The sequence below is a fragment of the Pseudochaenichthys georgianus genome, chromosome 14 (assembly GCF_902827115.2).
Source record: "Pseudochaenichthys georgianus chromosome 14, fPseGeo1.2, whole genome shotgun sequence".
In the NCBI taxonomy this organism is placed as follows: Eukaryota; Metazoa; Chordata; class Actinopteri; order Perciformes; family Channichthyidae; genus Pseudochaenichthys; species Pseudochaenichthys georgianus.
In genome coordinates this window covers 24706143-24726628 of record NC_047516.1, presented here as the reverse complement: position 1 = coordinate 24726628, position 20486 = coordinate 24706143, and the positions used below count along the sequence as shown (strand labels likewise).

At 39.1% G+C, this 20486-nt stretch overlaps 2 protein-coding genes across 3 annotated transcripts; one reads left to right on the top strand and one right to left on the bottom strand.

The window, feature by feature from the left end:
• Positions 1-172: 172 nt before the first annotated feature.
• mpzl2b (myelin protein zero-like 2b) lies at positions 173-6192 on the bottom strand. Its single transcript, XM_034098531.2, has 5 exons — positions 6110-6192; positions 3668-3837; positions 3061-3271; positions 2294-2462; positions 173-1283 (listed from the first exon to the last, which is right to left on the bottom strand). Exons 1-5 carry the CDS (start codon positions 6168-6170, stop codon positions 1103-1105), a joined length of 792 nt encoding a protein of 263 aa, XP_033954422.1. The 5' UTR covers positions 6171-6192; the 3' UTR covers positions 173-1102.
• Positions 6111-18649, top strand: pafah1b2 (platelet-activating factor acetylhydrolase 1b, catalytic subunit 2). 2 transcript variants are annotated; one of them, XM_034098530.1, is made up of 6 exons: positions 6111-6193; positions 10807-10888; positions 11769-11858; positions 12065-12181; positions 15607-15729; positions 16345-18649. In XM_034098530.1, the coding sequence occupies exons 2-6, from the start codon at positions 10808-10810 to the stop codon at positions 16621-16623; spliced, it is 690 nt and encodes a 229-aa protein (XP_033954421.1). In that variant the 5' UTR covers positions 6111-6193; position 10807; the 3' UTR covers positions 16624-18649. The 2 variants fall into 2 exon arrangements, with proteins under 2 accessions (XP_033954421.1, XP_033954420.1); XM_034098529.2 differs by lacking the exon at positions 6111-6193 and adding an exon at positions 10168-10364.
• Positions 18650-20486: the final 1837 nt, after the last annotated feature.

Here is a 20486-nt window from a genome sequence, read left to right as displayed (position 1 = left end):
GGAAGTGTGAGTGTTATTACTCATTCTCCTGTGTGACACACGTACAGTACAGGAGTGGCTGATGGAATTTCACACTCACCCACCCAATCTGTAAGCCTACAGACCCGCCCCGCCCCCCCACACACACACTCTTTAAAAAGTATATAATCAAAATACACTTCATACTGCTCAATAATCTTAAAAACATTTCTTTATTCCATAGGTTAAAAATAGATAGACATGACAACAGTTCTAGGGTTAATATTTAAAAAAAGTGTAAAGTTCTGCTTATTTTACACTATGTACAAAATCTAAATACAAAATCACTTAAACACATTTACGCTTTGTTCATCACTCAAATGGGTAACACAGGTAAACCGTTTCTCTCTGAAATGAGGATTTGTGTACCCTCGGCTGATGCTTTTAAAGATTAAACCGGAGAAACATTCATAACTAGGTTGGAAAAAACAATGTATCCACGAGCAAGTGGAAGTTTAAGCAATGAGCCAAATTAAACTGGATCTTCTCTCTGGAAAATCCATAGACCATTTATTTGACATGAAAATTCATGAGTTTTCACTAAATTGATCTGAGGCAATAGAATTCCAGCAGCAGTTGTATGGAAATCTAGTAAGAAAAAAAACACAACAAATAAGCGAAGTTACATGAACAACAACAAACTCACTTCAATCAATCCACATCCATAGAGTACATCACACAGAACTTAAAAGGGGAACTCTGCCAATTGTACATGTCAAAGTCTGCTTATAGTTGTTTGAGGGTTTGTAAACAATTTAGTTTGTACAAAGTATTGCTGTTGTTTGCTTTAATTCATCATAACTTTTCTAAGATTTTGAGTTCTTAATCCACACTTGAGGCATGCAATAAAGAACTACTTTTTCTTTACGAATTGAAGGTACGGGGTGAGTTATTGTTAGAAAAACAGCAATTTTAAGGTGGGCATTACTTTAACATCTACTCTTATTTATACTGTAATTCGGTGACTATAATGCACGATACTCTGAAAATTGTACAATAAATTACACAACCATTTAAATCATGTTCATGAGAGGCTGAGACGTTATACTGGGAAAGACGATTATAATCGTTTGAGTGTGTCCATTTAATCATCATCATCATCATCATCATCGTCATCGTCATCATCGTCATCGTCGTCGTCATCGTCGTCAAGGCCATCCTCTTCCTCATCATCATCTCCACTGCTGGGTTCAGATGCTTCATCATCTGAGCTAACAGGTTCTTTCTCCTTGAAAACGGTTAGATGAATGGCCTCTTCAGGTGAACTGACGCAACCCCGCAAAAAAAAAAATCACACACGATAACAATGAAACAGACTATTCATGGGTATCCGGCAGCAGGGAAAGTGTAAAAAAGGCTTTATAGAATACAATACCCAAAATCCTAGCCTTTAACCAAACCCAGAGTACCGCGGAGAATTGATGAACTGCTTCTTTCCATGGACAAAGAGGACCATAACATGAATTTGTGAACATTTCTCCAACAAATCCAGTTCATGGTTCTCTGGGTCTCAAAGTGTTCACCTGTCGTCACAAATCAAAGTGGCACAAACTGTGAAGCACCAGTTGTTGTTGCAGCTACCGCTCACAGTTAGAAGGAAATATTTTGCCAGGAAAAAGTTGTTCAGCTTATCTTCCATAGCTTCAAAACGTAAACAGCAGGCAGTCGAGAAGATAAGATTCAATTCACTGCAGCAGTATCATGTTTGAAATGCTCTTTCTGCAATTTAGGGATGTGATCAATGATATGTTTAAAGTCATTAGTTAATTTAAGTGTAATTCTATAAAACACATAATTCAACTAATGATCTTTTTTAAAATCACACGGTAATATGCTAAAATAATCAATAGAGAATAATGTAAACTAGTGCACTGCTGGAGTGAATTGAGGTCAATTAACAAGCTCCAAGAACAGCATGCACTAGGAAGGAAGACAAATCTCCATATGTACATCTCCTCCTCAACAGTTTATAAAACTCTCAATAAAATTAAGCAAGTAATTACAATCACTGGCAAACTTTTGGTAAAAAACATATGAAAGTGTATACGGTAATTTGGCGTTACTACAAATCGGATATTAAAGCTCTAATACTGAAGGAGGCAAACTATAATAATATCTGAGGAGGTTCACATAGGAGGAGCAAACATGGAAGAAAAAAAGATGCATCCCCACCCTCAACATTCATTTGTCTTTTCCAGCAGATTGGACCCAAGCAGCCAATCAGGCTGGACACCAGTCCCGAGAAGAAGAGGAGCTCTGCCTCTCCGGCCCTCACCACACGGTCGGGTCCTTCCACTCGTGTTCCCGCACTTGCATCTCAGGGTCGGACTCCACATTTTTTCTCCTGCAGAACCTCACCACCATGAAGATAGAGAGGAGGATGAGGATGACACCACAGGCGCCACCAACTGCTGCTGCCAGGATGCTGATCTCAGAGAGGGAAACTAGAAGCAACAATAAGCTCAAATCAGGGATCACAACGGGTGAAAGCTGGGTGCAACCTAATGGGAAATTTGACAAAATACCATAAGAATGAAATAAAAAAACACGCTGGCTGAGTGATTTAAGCAATACTTCACCCCCATAAAAATTGATTTCTTTATTAATCATACCCCCGTGTTATCTTGAATTCTTAAAGAAAACGTTGTTCTTCTTGCATGTCTCCATAGGGACGAAGAATACAAAAATGCAGAAAAATTGGTGATGAATTTAAGTGAATGGGGGCATGTATAATACCACTTCCACATACAGTCTAAAGCCTCAACAGTTCACGCTACTGATCCAGTCCTAAGTGTTAAAGAATTCAAGGTAACACAGGTTAAGTAATTGATATGTAAAAATGCTAATTTTTTGTTTTTTACACGATGCCGTGGTCAGTCAAAGTGCTCTTGAGCCAGACACTGAACCCCTACCTGTCCCATTGAAGACCTTGAGCCCTGACCTCCCTGTAGAAACGCCTGAGTAATACATTGTACAAATAAACCGTTTAACATCTTTTAAATATTATTTTTCTGTAGAACATTGCCGTGCCTCCAGTCTAACCTTTGTTGACGACTCTGAGGGTGAGCTCTCCGCTGCTGCCGTGCACATCTGGAGGGTTGCGCACCTGGCAGGTGAAGGTGCCATTAAAGGTCGGAGGCACCTCATGCAGGGTGATGGAAACGTCATTTCTCATAATATCTCCCGACCACACCGCGCGGCCTTTAAAACGCCCTCCCATGGGAGGGTATGATTGCTCCTGGTAGTAAAAGACCTGGAACATAAACACACACACAATTCATAAATTATGTAGAAGTCCATTAACATCAGAAAGCATGAGATTATTCTGCAAAGAAAAACCCATTTATTTAATAAAAATGCTAGTAATATTGTCTATTAACTAAAAATGTCTATTTTTTTTATATATATATATATATATGGGTTATCATACAACATTATGTTGTGATACTCAAGTGTATTGATATTTTCTTACATTCCTAACCAAGATCTGTTCAATTACAGCAAATATATTGAAAGGCTGTTTTTACAAAAATGGAGAAGCCATATTACTAATCTTAACAATTACAACTTTTCAGGACCTAACTAAATAATGAGAAGGTTTCAAAAATAATTACATTAATAAAAACACATTCAAACAGTTTGTACACACCGACTCATCTGAATTTGAGTTCAGGGCTCTGAAATTCCAGGACACGCTGACAGACTTAGCTGACACTGGGCTATTGGAAGAAAACGTGCACTTCAGTTTCACATTCGTCCCGTTGGCCACTTCCACCTCTTTCTCCGTGTAAATAATTATTCCACTGACATGTTGCATCCCTGTAATAAAGACAAGCAAGTAAGAATAAATACTCCTCGACAATAATGAACACACTTTTTTCATTCCTTAGGTGCAAACAGTTATCGCTGCGTATTTAACAAACAAAATGTCCTTGAAAGTTGAGAGCACAGGAACAGAGAAAGTCTCAGATATCTGGTGTTTATTGTTTTGTACTTTATTGGGACACAAACTGCCCGCTATTCCACAGCCACTTCTTGAAATTGTAAGAGCTGGGTTCTCTCTTTCCTCTATGACTTTACTTCAGGGCTTCGGTACAGCAAACAAGAGAGCAAATAATTCAACTAGTCTAAAAGCTGATACGCCTATTGGTTAATGATTGCATGTGTGTGCAAGTACAGAGGGTTAGGTAGAAACAGCATTTACAGGTGCCTTCAGAAACCCAGGGGGTATGAAAATATCTAAAACAGGTTTGGATGTTTGTTTTATTTAACACCTGCTCAATAATACATAATATTTACATGACAAAAAAGGAAAACCTTTAAAAAAAAGTGATGAGCAGACCTGAGGATTAAAGCATTCCTCCCAATGATTCCAGGACAAGAAGAAGAAGAAGAAGAAGAAGAAGAAGAAGAAGAAGAAGAAGAAGAAGAAGAAGAAGAAGAAGAAGAAGAAGAAGAAGAAGAAAGAATGTTCTGTAATCCTCTATATACCAAAATGAAACCTTACATTGATGGTCGTGATATAGATACTAAAATCCATTTTTTGAAATAAGACTAGATATATTATTTTGATTTTGATATAGCACAAGTCTTCTCTATCAATATAGATGCAATTTGTCAAATATTGTGATATTTTATTTCTCCCAGTTCACCCAGCCCTAGTCTTTAGGACATGGTCAGTGTCTCTGTATGGTAATCTTACAGGGACTTGTAATAAGACCTACCTATACTGACATTGAAAAATAAAAGAAGATACAAATGAACTTACAAATAAAAAATACTGAATATTTTTCACACATTAATTAAATACACATTTAAGCCAATGAGAGACCCTATTTGTCACTTTATTCAATGATTTGATGGATTATTTATCCAAAGCTATTTATAGGTTTGGAAGTCAGTATAGTTTCTATTAAGAAAGGGTTTCTTTGTTTAATTCCTGATAACTTGATATTCTTAACATTATCACTTCCTCTTATCGATGTCTTTGCACCTGGATAGACCAGAGCAACCTTTTTGACATTTGTTTTCGTGCCCATTGCCAGCCATAGATGGAAATAACATTTGAATACAATTTGCTTGGACCAAGACTGACAGGAAAATGTGCAAGCTTTATTTTTGAATCCTTACAGTTTAATCATAGGGGTGTGGTCGTGCAGGATATAGTTATGGGAGAGCGCAAGTTCATCAGATACCGCAAGTTAGATCCATAGAGGATAAGCACATATTTTCCACAGAATAAAAAAAAATGGAAACTGATTATTTTTTAAGTACGTTGTTAATATTACCAAATTCCCCTTAACACTTTCAATTTCCAACCAAATGTTTTGTTGTGATTAAGTGTTTAATATTTTGATGTTTATGGAGTTTGCATTCAGTGGACACTGTAATGGAAGCTCCTTTTACTAAGACAGATCAGAACAGTATTTGCCTGGCACACATTGAGCAATAAAACTGAGCCAATTACAGCCTATCATCAGGAACAAGAAAGAGGAATAAATTCGAAAAGCAGAATCACAACTGGATGTAGAAATACAATATAAAAAACATTTAACACTTGCAATTTTCCAAATAAATATCAATGACAGTTCAAATGAAAGACTTTCCAATTGCATAGCTTTGCAGGTGAGTGTTGCCAATAAAAGAGGTCTGTGCTACTTGCAAGAGCAGTTTAGTTTCAGTTGTTCCTTTGCCCTCAATCGAAAAAGCCTGGGAACATAAGGAGTGTTACAAATCCTGCTCCATGTTATCTATTTATTGTGAGGCCATGAGAGTGCTTATCAAACAGACAGCCTCACAATGTCACTAAAATCAGGTATGGAGCATTCTCATGGTGGATATTCTAACAACTCAACAACAAGAGTAAAAAGTCTACCATGTCTGCCAAAGACTCATTTCCAGAAAAGCACACAACACACAACAACACAATACAAGACAGGTGTGTCTAAACCTGCCTGTCCAAACAGCTCCTACATTCCGGCAGGATATTGAAGTAAATAGTTACGAGCCTAAAAATACATTCTTTAACTTTGTTTTTGGTTGCATAATAAGTGGCCTACGGTACCCTCTACCGGAAGTTGTTGAAACTCACCTGGCAGCACGAGTCCTCCCAGCAGAAGCAGAGGCCATATCCGAAACATGGGATAAAACATGTAAACTGCGTCACCTCCGGCAGGTTAGTTACTCTGTTAAAAGTCTCTTCGTGCACATTTGTTGAACGGAGGCATGAACGCAAACGTCTCCGCGGAGTGTCGGAGTGAAAGAGCCGTGTGTCGGTAGTGAAACAGTGAGTCACTGTGCGCGCACACACCTGAGGGGCGGCGTCTACTGCCTCACCTATCCTCTGGTAAAAACCTGTTAACATACCGACACACACGACCTGCCAGTACGCTTCCTGTTCAGGCTCGTTGATAGCCTCTCACGGAGCGTGTAGTGTGGATGTATGGGCAGGAGCACTCGGTGTATGCTTTATAAGTCAAAGCTTTACCGAGGGTCAACTTAAAGTTTGAATTAGGTTAGAATTGCTGACTGGTACCATCTTGTGGCCACAGTGTCGTATCACAACTTTAGACAGTGGTATAAAGTGTCATGAGAAATAGGCAGAGGTGGGAAAAGTACTCAGATATTGTACTTAAGTAAAAGTGCAAACCAGAGTGTAGGAATAGGCTATTCTGTTACAAGTAAAAGTACAAAAGTACTGGCATCAAAATATACTTAAAGGTACAAAAGTAAAAGTAGGCCTATACTCTTTATGCAAATTGGCCTATTTCAGAATAATATAATTGATATGTTTTGATTATAACTATAGATGTATTATTGTGTTTATCAAAGCTGTAACTAAAGTCTTATAGTGTTGATTATATCAATAATCTGTAGTAGAAGTAGTACATATTCAAATAGTCAAGTACCTCAAAATTGTACTTGGGTACGTTACTCGAGTAAATCTACTTACACCACTGCTGTGGCTGAGGGACAACTTAAGGTTTTAATGATTAAAGGAGTTTCTGCTGACTTGTGGCAACTGGGTCATATCACAAATAGTCATTGTTCACTTAAGCAGAAGACAGTGTTATATTCGAGTATCATGGGAAATAGTAGAAAAAGCTTCTAACATTTTTTATTTTGCATGATGATAATAGGTGTAGTGGCCTACAGCTAATTCCTGATTATAAAAAGAAAAATAATGTTAACATGAGGATTTTGCATGTAATAGTAGGTATCAAATCTGGGACTCCAGAATGAAACATGGCTTTGTGAACAAGGGATGAAACAGGGCTTACTTGTTGTCTTGTTGGCCACTCTGAGGACAACCTCTCCATCTCTTCCATGTATATCAGGCGGGTTGCACACCGTGCAGGTGTAGGTACCACTGAAAGTCTGGGACACTTGCAGCAAGGTGATGGAGGCGTCTTTTTTCACGACATCCCCTGACCACACAACCTGGTTTCTAAAACGCCCTTCAGGCGGAGGATACGGCCTCACAGTACATCACCCGAAACACACAAAATGACATTGAAACACAACTTCAATATCTTTAGAGCATCAGCGTAAAACATCCAGTGCCACACACCGCCTCAGGTCTTCCGTGCAGGGGTTTGAACATCCAAATCACTGACAAAAACGTGACAGGATATGTGGAACTGAAGATGCACCTCAGTTTCACATCCGTCCCGTTCAATGTTTCCACCTCCCATGCAGTATAAACTTGCATCCCTAAAGAAGGAAAAACGATGTTAGAACAAATGCTCTCGATTCGAATGGGTTGTCTAATTATAGAAGAGTGTCTTGTGTCTGTAGATATAAATTGTAAAATAAACAGTTTTTGTACCTATTGATATATTAATTAGGTTTATAAATCAACAAAAACAAGAGGACTTGTTTATTGCCTGTAATGCATTCTGGTCAATGCTCTAATTTCACAACTGGTTAATGATTGTAAGGGTGTGTAGAGTTCAGGGTTTTGACTGGATACTGCATGTGTTTGACAAATAACACTGACCAGACTGGGTACACGTTTTATTTGCACAAATATGTGTAACAGGACATTTCTGCATTTACAGCTTAATATTACTAACTGCCAAACCATCACTTCATGTGGAGTAGAATACGTTTATATCTAATGGTATCAAACAACCACCTTTAAGTGGACTTAGTCTGCATAGGTAAGGTATAATTAGAATAATAGGAAGAAATAATAAATACCCTAACTTAAAATGAATTAATATCGAAATATATATATGTTGTATAACACTCTCAAATAATGTGTAAGTAATAATTTAGTACAAATAAAAAAAGCAAACCTTTCTGTGAATGAAATATACATGCTTGTGGTGATGAACTGAATTCAGGTTCTACATTTATATAGTATCCAAGTATTAATCAGAACTAGTGTTTACAGCCTTTAGGAAAGATGAGGGTTATTTAAACTTACCAGGCAGCAACAACCCTCCCACGAAAACACAAAGCAGAATCATCGGATTCATGGTATTAGACATGCTGTCAGTCATGGATGTTCTTCACAGCAAACTGGGGAGGACTAAATATTGGTGGTGAAAATGTTTGGTAGTTTCTGATGGGCGGAGTAAAATTAGCCTAAAAGGACGTAGGAGGTTATCATGATTATCTCATGATGAATATTGACACCTCTCCTTATGCGCTTGCATAACACAAATGATGATTAGGCAAAGCAAGACACATTTCTAGGAGTCTGTACACATTTTGTTGCACAGTACAGTATGTTGTTTTTGTTTCAGAGTCTAAATGCATCTCAGTACTGTGCATGATATATAAAACAATACCTTCCTGTGATGTTGGGGCATTATAAATCAGATATAGAAAGATTGATTGCTCGAGCAAGACAAGATATATAGCCACCAAAGCTACAAAATAAACTGAAGAGATAGTTACAGTGGTTGAGTAGTTACACAAAGAACTGTGGTGTTACCGCTCTCAGAGGTGGCTGTGTATGGCATAAAGAGGAACTCAACAGTCTGGATGGAGTGCTGATCTGGTTGATCATGTGTTAGTTCAGATTTGATGTGACATCAACAACCATGTTCAAATGGTCACTGTAATTTAGGGTAAAAGATCTAAAGAGGCCATGACACAATTGTTTATATCTATAGTGATTAATTCATGAAATTGTGTAATTAATGCTGGTTGTGTTTAAAGCATGATTTCCAACAACTGCTAAAAATAATAGTTTCATGACATTTCCTGTATTTCATACTGCACAGGAATGCAGTATTTTATCAAACGTGACCATGATGCATTGCGATAATCTGACAGGCAGGGCTGAGATCAGAGATGGTGTATTAACAAAGATGCTCTCTAAACATACGGTCTCTGGTGTTAAAATGGGCCAACAGTGGAAGTAAGAGAGTCATACCCTCACACTTCGAATTAATTTCCTCCTTAGTGTCTAACCGCGGATTAATATGTGAATCGGAAGTAAACTCTATTAAGGGTTATAAAGTTCGAGTCTATGGTTTTAATGCAGCATTTGTATGCCAGCGACACACCCATGATACATTGCGGGACCAGTTGTTTTGGTTTTTTTCTTCCCCTGAGAATGACCTGTCAGGAAAGAGCCTCTTTAAGCTGTGTGTCGACCTCAACAACCTCCACAGTTTACATAATGTAGCAGCATGTTTGGTTTAAGCTACATAAGCTTTGTATTGCATGCATTTCCAAACATTTGGACTACCTATGTTGCAAATGTATTATCTTTTCAATTTACACACGGCATCTATTGCACGTCTGTCCGTCCTGGGAGAGGGATCCCTCCTCTGTTGCTCTCCCTGAGGTTTCTCCCATTTTTCCCTTTAAACTGGGTTTTCTTTGGAAGTTTTTCCTTGTACGATGTGAGGGTCTAAGGACAGAGGGTGTCGTATTGTCATACTGATATTCTGTACACACTGTGAAGACCACTGAGACAAATGTAACATTTGTGATATTGGGCTATATAAATAAACATTGATTGATTGATATTGCCATGAAAATAAGAGTTTTGTTCTGGTGATGTATGCAGCCAGTCACAAATGCCTGCCTGTCAGACAATACTCAGGGAACAAACTGCATCATCTAGCATTAGCTCACTGCAGTGCTCCCGAACGGCCAGACTGAATGGTTACGGCTAGTGGTATCAAATGGGCGCTCTTCTCGCATTACACTCTCTGTAGTTTGCCTTCTTGACACACCTTTTGTTGTCTCGTCTAGCTACTAGCTAGAGTTGGCTAACCGTTGCTAGCTAGCGAACATCACCCGCCAGCGGTGAAGTTTAGTTAGGGCAAAACAGCAACTCGGAAGCCGAGGGAGTCGACACGTGACGGCTGACACCCTGCCAGGTAGTTTATCTTTTAAATTAAGGACGAAATATGTTTTTACGTTGTTATATTTATGACAGTCTTGTCAAACGTTGAGTATCAGAGGTGCAGCCATAACAGGTTCCAGTCATTAGCAGGATAGCTAGCTGGCTAGCAAGCTAACGTCATATAAACTGTCACACAGCAAGTGTATCGCCACCTGCTCTGTGATCCATAAGCCTGGAAAGCGAAAGCACGTTTGCCTGTATCTCTATTAGGCCAGTGTCTCTGCTGCTGATATGTTAAGCGTCTGCATCACAGCATAGGTTTCTGCTTGCTAGTGCTGATGCTTTCCATTTTCAACGCAGCCCCACCAACCTACCACAACATGAACCCGTCCTCTTTCATATACGCCTCGTGTCTCTGTTAATTTAGAGCTATATGTTGTTTTTTACGTGTGAATAAGTGGTGGTTTCTCCTGCAGGATGAGTGGTGATGAAGTGAACCCAGCTGCAGTGGCAAAGCCAGTAGAGGATGCGCAAGGAGATGACCGGTGGATGTCTCAGGTTTGTTTTTTTAATAGCTATATCATATAAAAATGACTAAATGTATTCATTATTTACAATGCATTATTACCATCTGGAGGATTTGGCATTATTTCATTGAACGGTTTGTCTTTTTCCATTCTTGATCAGATGGAACATTTGATTGGGCATTGTCTTTATTATGCATGCTTTATATTAGTGTTGTCTCAGTGGTTTGTTGTTTTCTGCTCAGTCTAAACGACAAACCACTGCAACTCTTTCTGACCCTTCCCACTAAAACACATGCACAATAACTATAAAACGTATGTTATCTAATATATTTTTTCTCATGTGTCTCTTGAATCTGTTAGAATGTATATTCTTGGAAATCTTATTATTTAATCTGCCACAAATACAAAACACATTTTATAATGCAGCAACAACACATTTAATATTGTGTTAAATATCCACCATTCATTTTCAATATTGTCCGTTGATCCCACAGCTAGAGGCGAGAAAAACACATTCTCATGAGATAATGCTTTGACAGTACTTTCAATTATATAATTTACAAATGTGGGGCAAAGATTGAAGTAACCATTCCCAAGATGGATGTTTTTCTTTCAGAGCATCACTTTATGTAGTTTTTTAGTGGCACCTTCTGGTCTGTCTTTTCAAATGTAGTTTTCAAAAGCTACAGTTAGCCTTGTCGTGCGATAAGGTTGCATTATTTTGTTTCACTCGGAAGGACAATTATCTAAACGTTTAGAAAACTGAGGCCTTAATTCAGATTGAAATGCATAGTAAGCAACTGATTTAAATGGCATGGTTTTCTTTAAAGTGTATTTTATGATCATGATTATTGACTGCATCTCATACTCTGTTGTGACGAGGCTGTGTTGTTTTTGGGTGTTTTTTACAGCACATAAGATTTGTGCAGGAGTGTAAGGATGCTGAACCAGACGTGCTTTTTGTAGGAGATTCTATGATACAACTAATGAAGCAGTATGAGGTGAGACAAGATCATTATCTTTCTAAACAGGCTCATTGTAGTTTTTTACTAAATCATATTATTTTCAATCAGAACTCTAATGTAAATGTACATTTGTAATGGCTACTCTCTTGACATTTACTCCGCCTCAGTGAGTTGCTTGATAAAAGTCACCAAAGTTCAGAAATGTTCATATGAATTGTAGATTTTTGTTTTCCTCCGCACAGGTCTGGAGGGAGTTATTCTCTCCTCTTCATGCGCTCAACTTTGGCATTGGAGGGGACAACACCTGTAATGTGCTGTGGAGGCTGCAGAATGGAGAGCTGGATAACATCCGTCCCAAGGTGAGAAACACCTGCCTAGACCTCCAGCATACAGTTCACTCTTCTACATCTCACATGCACAACAAATAGTGGCGAAGTCCCTCCCCTTCCGGTGGACCTCCACGGGACCTTATTTTGAAAAAATTATGTATTGAAGTCAATGGAGAGAGAGATTATCTTTCGATCCTGTTTGAATTGTGCCACGAATTACACATATGATGTTTGTCAATCTTAAAAAATCATTTCCATGTCAAAAAAGTCACAGTTTGTCTTAAAACTGTTGAAATATAAGACTATGGAAAATACGCAACTAGAAAGACTACAAATCCCAGAGTCGCGTACATTAACGTTACACATTACACTTGTGTTACTCACTGAAACCTTGTATAGCCGGTCCGCATGCTGGCTCTTACGGAACCGACTAACTCCCCTTGTGTATGTACAGTTCTCAACATGGCCAGACTTGTAGTGATGTTCACCTCTTTTAATACTTTTCACTTCATTCTGAAAGAAAGAGGTGGAATGTGCTAACGTGACGGCCATCTTGGTATTGGTGACGTATGCAAGACCAGAGTTGTAGTTCATTGAGCGCTTCACACAAACAAATGTGTTACTTCACAGTTTTACGACACATTTTAAAAAATGTGACTTGCAAAATTATCTTTTAAATAGACAAACATCATATGTGTAATTCGTGGCACAATTCAAACGGAATCAAAAGATAATCTTTCTCTCTCTATTGACTTCAATACATTATTTTTCCGAAATAAGGTCCCATGGACCGGAAGTAGATGGGTATGACTTCGCCACTCTATACTCTGCATTAGAGTCCTGCACGGGTCTGATTTTCAAGACCCGCTCCCGCCCCGCAAAACATGCAATACCGAACCCGCCCTGCTACCCGCATATATCTACCCGCATATATTGCCAATTAGTTCCCCGACCCGACCCGTCGGCACAAGATCCACAACCCGACCCGAACCCGCATATATATGAGCAGTGAAAACGCATATTTGTCTCAAAAAGTGTGGGATGTTGGTTATTTTCTCCATCTAGATTCTAGGATGACACCAAAAGCCTCCCAGACGTTGGATTTCGCTCTTGAGGAAGTGTTATTGAAAATGCTGTATTCTCCGCTAGAGCTTCACCTCAGCCATTTCGAATGTGGCGCGCTCAGCAGCAGATTGATGCGCTGCAGAGGTTATGATTATGCGCGGTCCTGCGGGGGAGAGGTCTGAGGATTTAAACATTAAACAAAATAATTATAATTTTAATATATTTTTTATGCAACACCCGCGACCCGACCCGCATTATCTTTGTTTTACCCAGAACCGAACCAGGGGAAAAGCGTTTAAAAAAAATACCACCCGCGAATCACTTTTTTTGTGTTGGTAGGGATGTCCCGATCACCTTTTTTTGCTCCCGATCCGATTCCGATCATTTGATTTTGACAATCTGCCGATACCGATTTTTCCCGATCCGATCTTTATGCAATGCATTAAGAGAAAAAAAGGGTAACAGATAACGGCTGGTCATCCAACGCGATGAATTCAGCTATCTTGGCTGTTATTTGTTTGGCCTTTTCACTGTTCTGGGGCAGTTTCTCTTTCCTTTTGAAAGTCTCTGAAAGTGTTGGTTGTTTCAGTGCCGTTACCTGAGTGGCCGCTGTGTACTCGTCGTGTTGTTGTTGGTGTTTGTTTCTCAAGTAGCGTATTAGATTGGTCGTGTTGAACGTAGCTCTGTTCTTTCCACCACGCGGAACCTCTGCCTTGCAAACATTGCATCTGGCTGTTACACTGCCTTCGCTTTCAATGTTATAATACTTCCAAACTCCTGACATTTTCTCCGTCCCGAGTCACCAGCTGAACGTAGCCTCTCGTTAGCTTACTGCTACTATTAGACACTGCGCCCACTCTGTTGCCAGCTTTGAGAGAAATGAGCAACCAGGTCTATGAAAACAAGCCCAAAGAAAGCAACACATACATGATGTTGTGTAATTTTAAACCAAAACTAAGTCCTCAGGATGACTTTAAGACGTGAACATGGTCATTTTTGTTTTGTAACATTAAATAAAAAAAAAATATTTTATATAAAAAAAAAAAATTTAAATCCTGATCCCCGATTTTTTGAAAATCACGTGATCGGCTCCGATCCCCGATCACGTGATCGGATCGGGACATCTCTACCCGCGGGTACCCGACCCGATTGAAGGACTCTACTCTGCATACACATTTCATTTCCGTTATCCATGTGCATACACTTCTTTTGTCTCTTCGACTCAGAAATCAGTTAGGTCCTTTTACAAAAATCTTGCATGTGATCTTCCCTGCCCTCTTTATCATTTCTAATCATCCTCCTGTAGGCAAAAGAGAAGGTTTTGGTTTGGCACTCACAACACATCCAGGGAATGCATCCTACGGTTTCCTTTTATATTGTAACACTGTGAAAAACAAATCTTAGTTTAAGTCGGCAGGAGAGCTAGTTAACTTTAGCTGTTAGCAGTCGGTGTAGCAAGGTTCCTCCAAGTTGATCAAGTCCAAATGATGTGTTCATGCTCTGTTTAGTAAAAACCTACATGGGCTAAGGTTAATTATAACCTTTCCATGATGTGCTCAATTATATTATAGTGAAAAATAATTTTTGGCAAGAAACAAATAAAAAACAAGTTATTACAATATAAAAGAGATAAAAGACTGGGAATTATGACATAGTTAACTTCCTGACAAAAAGCAGTATGCCAACGGTAATAATTAAGTTGAGCCAGGGTTTTATTGATTTTTACAATTAATTGGTATCAAGAATAGCACATTTCACTGGTATTCCTAGCAATAAACACATTTCTGGTATTGTGACATACCAGATTTGGAGGATCCCTTTTAGGAGGAGCAGAGGCAACAGTCTCTTGTATCCCCCTCACAGTGCTTATGGTGGTGCTGATGATATAGACATAGGGAACAGCTTGCATTGCTCACCCATCACCCAGATATAAAGCCAAGACAACTCATTCCTACAGTCAAAACTAACAGGATGTTAGCATTACTGTATGCAATGCTTTGATCACACTTCTGTCAATTTAACTTGTAACTACTCTGGTCTTGAAAGAACGTTACGCATCGAACTGATGTCCACAATCACGTTTATTTTCTTCTTTGTACAATCATGAAACACCATGAAAACGTCTTCGCCTAGTAGACCAGCAGTAGAATTACATTATACATCGTTTACACTTTTAGCGCCCTTTACTCTCTCACAAACACAAAGTAAACATCCGGGCTAGAGGTCACTTGACTTCCGGAAAGAAAACTCTTATCATTTTTAACAAAGTTCAATCATACATTAGGCACTCTTCAAAAAATACAAAACAATAAACAAGGGCACTTTGAGCGTCAGCTACATAACTGTGTTCAGTAAACATGAACAATTTGTCTGTCTGTGGCCTTGTCCAGGTGGTGGTGTTGTGGGTAGGAACCAATAACCACCAACACACAGCAGAGCAAGTTGCAGGAGGAGTTCATGCTATTGCGCAACTGCTCACCTCCCGCCTACCCAAGGCGAAGATAGTTGTTCTGGTAAGTGCTCCAATTTGTTTTTAAGAGGCACGTTTAAACTGGCTATTTAGTTTCCTTTGTGGTCTTCTCTCTGCACTTATCACATTGAGAAAACATTACATTTCCAATTTAACTTTGATTCAATATTTTGTAAAGATTTAGCATTGTTATTAAAATCGACACAAACGATTGGTCCTTTTATGATGAACATTGCATGATAAAGAAAAACAATAACATAACTAGATTCCCTCACAAGTTGCCATCTTAAAAATGCAGGAATGAAAAAGAAGCTGAATTGGTTTCCATAATGAACAAATATATTAGTTTAAGATTCAAAGGGGTTTGATTTCAATATTTTCGGTAAATTGCAGTTTGGAATACTGTTGATGCTCCGCTAAAAGGCTAGTGTGCAATAATGAATGATACTTGGAGTAGTAGTACAAATGAACATACAAGGATCCTCAATTTTTGTGTGTTGGTTTATAATGTGGAAGGCTATCCTTGCCCTTGGGTATCAAATGCTATCTTACCCCTCTTTTTTATATAAACAAACAACTGAAATAAAAACATATATATATCAACGTTTGACACACATGGATTTGAATAAATGGGTTAAAAATATTTGTCTTGACTCAGGGTCTGTTGCCTCGAGGAGAGCGACCCAACCCCCTGAGGGAGAAAAACGCGGCGGTTAACGAAATTCTGTGCGACTCGCTGCCGCGGCTGGGCCGGGCTCAGCTCCTGGACGTGAGCCGGGAGTTTGTTCACTCTGACGGCGCCATCAGCCCGCAGGACATGTTTGACTTCCTCCACCTGACGCCCACAGGCTACCGCACGCTGTCCAAGCCCCTCAGTGACCTGCTGCTGCAGATCCTGGAAGAGAAGCCAGGGGAGCGGCGGGCCCCCCTGGTTTGAGGGGCCCCGGCCCAGCACCACATTTATCCAGAGGTATGTCTCACTCGCTGCTGTGGGAGACATGTCCCTGGTATCTGGAGGAGGAAGGGCTCACTCATAGGGTGGAGGGGAGGCACACCGATGTGAGTGGGCCCTGAGGGAGTGTGGGATCACATACATGAGGGATGGGTGTGGAGAGGGAGAGTGACCTCACTACAGACGTACACACCCTGAATGCAAAAGGTTTACCAATGTCAGCCTACTATGAATTATAGACGGATATACCGAGCTCACGCAGGACTGCAGTGGAACACACACATTAATTAGTCAATAAAAGTGTGTTTCCATCTGAGGTATGATGCAAAACAGAAAAAATATGACATTTCTTCTTCTGTGATTCGACTGCAAAACAGTTAGCTGTGTGAACTTTATGTTAATACATAAGAAGTGCACTGCTCCACACATACAGAACGAGAACGTTAAAAAACATTGAACAATGTTATGAGTCTGACCTGTGTGATGCAGAGCAGTGGTTCCCAACCCGAGGGTCAAGGCCCCCTAAGGTGGCACCACAAATGTTAAAGGTCAAAAGATAGTTAAGAGTTAAGATGGGAAAATACACTTACCTCTTCAGCCAAATTGAAACAATCTGAGAAGTAAAGTAACCTTTTAAGGTCGCCTGGTCCAAGGGTCGGGAATCACTGTCTTTATACAATTAGGTATCGCACTATTTAAAAAAAAATCTCACTATTAGATGATTTTGCTTTAATAATCCAGTCTAGCAAAAGTCATACAAATTATATACATTTACTTTGATATCGTTTTGTCTGTCCAGCTCTTCATGTTTATTACTTCATTTACTCAGCAAGACAAGAGCACTCTAAATGTTTGCTTTTGAATTAAGTCAATACTTGGAAGTCATTTTTAACCTATCAATATCAGATATATCCGTGTATATCCGGGGAGATAACTGCTTCCCGACAAACCACACATTCACCACGCTTCTGTCTTAAGTGATTGAACATCAAGTGAAAATCATGTCGTCCTATTTACTCATTAATGATGATCCCTGATCACTAACACAAACACCCTTGTGTAAAACGTGTGATTACATTTTACTTGTACATTTTACAGATACATCTACTGTGACAGTTGATGTCTTAAAGCTAGCGTTTCAAACGTTTTGTGTTGCCAAAACCGAGACCTGCCGGCTTTTTAAAATTGTGATCGTACTGTTTCATAAGCTTTGCAGTGCAACCGAGCACTTGATTTTATTTTAATTTTTCAAAATGAAGTAAAACAAATGGGGATTCTCGCTTCAGCTCCAGTCCTCGTGTTATTCCATATGAAAATACTGATGGATTTGGAAAATCTTCTCTGTCTGTATCTCACACTAATGTTAAAACACTAGCAGCCTAACACTGACAAGCACATGCTCTCTCTCCTTCTCCCTCCTAAATACATGGATATTCAGTATTTTCTCTAAAAAGAACCTCTTTATTCTGCTTCTCGCCTCCTCTTCTCTCCCTGTTGTATTTATAGTCAACTCTCCCCCTCGGCCCTGACATCTGTAGTTACTGAATCTTTTTAGGAATAAAAAGTAGCCACATGCTTAATCTCCTGAACACGGCTATGCTGATCATTGTCGCGCGAAATGCTAATAAGCAAATACAATTCACCTTAAAAAAAACATGACGTCTGTTAGCTTCTGCTGTAGCTGTTTCTTCATGAGTCAAATGATCCGATGTTGCTGTCTTAAGCTCTGCACGCCTGCGTGCTGTGTGATATATAAATGGTGTATGTGTGTGTGCCTTAAGTGTTCCTAGGGATGGTTGTGTACAGTATGTCTGGTACTGGATTGTGTAAGTTGGACATATGAGTGTCTTAACTGTGACCCCCGCTGTATATAAGACGTGAAGCTTGAGGAAATGATGTTTGAAGGGGGTTCAGATTGTGGGAGTCTGTGTTTGGTGCAATACAACATGTGCACTGTTTTGCTCATGTCATGTTGAGGTAAAGCATTCCAATAAAGAAAACAAGGATCTGATCATGTGTTGGGAGTGGTCTTTTCGATTTCTGCCTGTTATCAATAGCTTTGAAGAGTGGGCTACGGAAGCCCTGAGTGGTAAAAAGTGAAAAGAAAAAAAAAACATCTAAATAATTGTATGTGATTTTAAGACAAACAAACTGACAAGGAAAGAGGTTTTGCTCGGATGTTCTTTTTATTTTCCTTTATTTCTTTTTTTATTTAGGAAATGTATGTGGTCCCCCCCCCACTTGCCTCTCAGGGCTTCTTTAGGGATGTTTGAATGTTTCAGAAAAACGGAAGATTCTCTATTCTCCTTGTGGTTCTGAAATAAAGGCTAGTGATCTTCAGCGCTGTGTGTTACGCTCACCAGCAGAGGGAACCATTTCATCAGACAACTCATTTAAGCAGACAATAACAAGCCTCCCAGAGAGTTCCTTAATGCCTGATTAGATTACGTTATCCATTCATCTCTAATGTAATTATTCACAAACAGCCCTTTAGAAGCAATGTAGACTTGTGCTAACATGTAGTTATCCGTGCTGGAGTGTATATGATTATTGTTGCAAGCTGTAAAATGCGTAGTTATTAAACCATTTGTTCATGTTAAATGTTACACTCATTAATTGTAACTGAGTCAAAGCTTCTCCGGTGTAGCTAAAACATTTGGTTCATTAATAGGCCCGTACTGTCGACTAAGTCTGAAGTTTGAGGCTCTGTTAACACACCAAGCTCAGCCCAAAACTAATCTATTCAATGCTGGATTTACTGACCTATTGAAGCTGCTATTTTAACAATAAAAAAACAAAACATTACATATGTCACATAATGAAATGGTAAAACGTTGCAACGCACTTTCCTGTGCCTTTTTATTTAGAGAGATAATGGTATACACTTAGTCCACGGCTTGTACATTTCCAGCAACACAGTATATGTTTAGACTGCGAGAGATTCAAATCTAATGATGTACTTAATGTTCTCAATAGTCTTAAAGCCACACATGTTCTCTCTAGATAAATATGTGCCCGCTTGGTCTATCACCACACAGTTTGAAAATGTAAAATGATAACTTTCCAATTCCCAACAGGCATTAGAGGCTGAGACTACACCCTGATAAAATCTATATCTGGCTCCGTTTGTCGTTCCTGCTTTATCGACCGGTTTGAGATTTGGCTGGACTTCAGTATTAACAAGCCGGGCAATGTTGGTGTGTCTGTAACACGACATCTCAAGGGCCTGAATGAACTGAGAAGGCAAGAAGGGAAACATTACATTCTGATTAGATATATACGTTCTCACCTACCAGGGGGCTACTTTAATGAACAACCTGTGGGATCATGGTGTGCAATATACTGGCAAAAGTGATACATGGACGAAAATGCATTTGAGACCTACAGTATAGTATGAAAACTATATAAAAGAGCCCCGGTATAACATAAGTTATGTATTATGCGCGGAATTTCAAAAGCTATTCGCATTGCAAGTGTACTGTGGAATTGGTTATTTTTAAATTGAAGATGTCTAATCTAATTAATTTACTTGAAAAGAAGAAGCTCTACAGTTTAAATTAGTCAAATCTTTCTCATGGGTTTCAGTGTCTTTGAAGTCCATGCAATTTTGTTTCTCTCAGATGTCCTCATTTCATAACTAATAACCAATATAAGTGCAGACTTGTGCCAAGGCCCATGTGATGTAACCCTTGTGATGAAGTAATTATTTGTTAAAATAAAATAAGCCCATCACAAGTTTTAATTGCATAATCAGATCATATCATTTAAGAAGAAATTAAATACAGAAATTGTTGTCGTCATGAAAACAAGTTTGAAAATGTGTAATGGGCTTACCTGAGGTAGTAACC

Coding starts and splice junctions, on each gene's coding strand:
- mpzl2b (XM_034098531.2), bottom strand. CDS start 6,170: ATGTTTTATCCCATGTTTCGGATATGGCCTCTGCTTCTGCTGGGAGGA. Junction 3,272..3,667: donor ACTCAAATTCAGATGAGTCG/GTGTGTACAAAC, acceptor TTTATGTTCCAG/GTCTTTTACTACCAGGAGCA. Junction 2,463..3,060: donor CCTCAGAGTCGTCAACAAAG/GTTAGACTGGAG, acceptor TGTTGCTTCTAG/TTTCCCTCTCTGAGATCAGC.
- pafah1b2 (XM_034098530.1), top strand. CDS start 10,808: ATGAGTGGTGATGAAGTGAACCCAGCTGCAGTGGCAAAGCCAGTAGAG. Junction 10,889..11,768: donor ATGACCGGTGGATGTCTCAG/GTTTGTTTTTTT, acceptor TGTTTTTTACAG/CACATAAGATTTGTGCAGGA. Junction 11,859..12,064: donor AACTAATGAAGCAGTATGAG/GTGAGACAAGAT, acceptor TCCTCCGCACAG/GTCTGGAGGGAGTTATTCTC.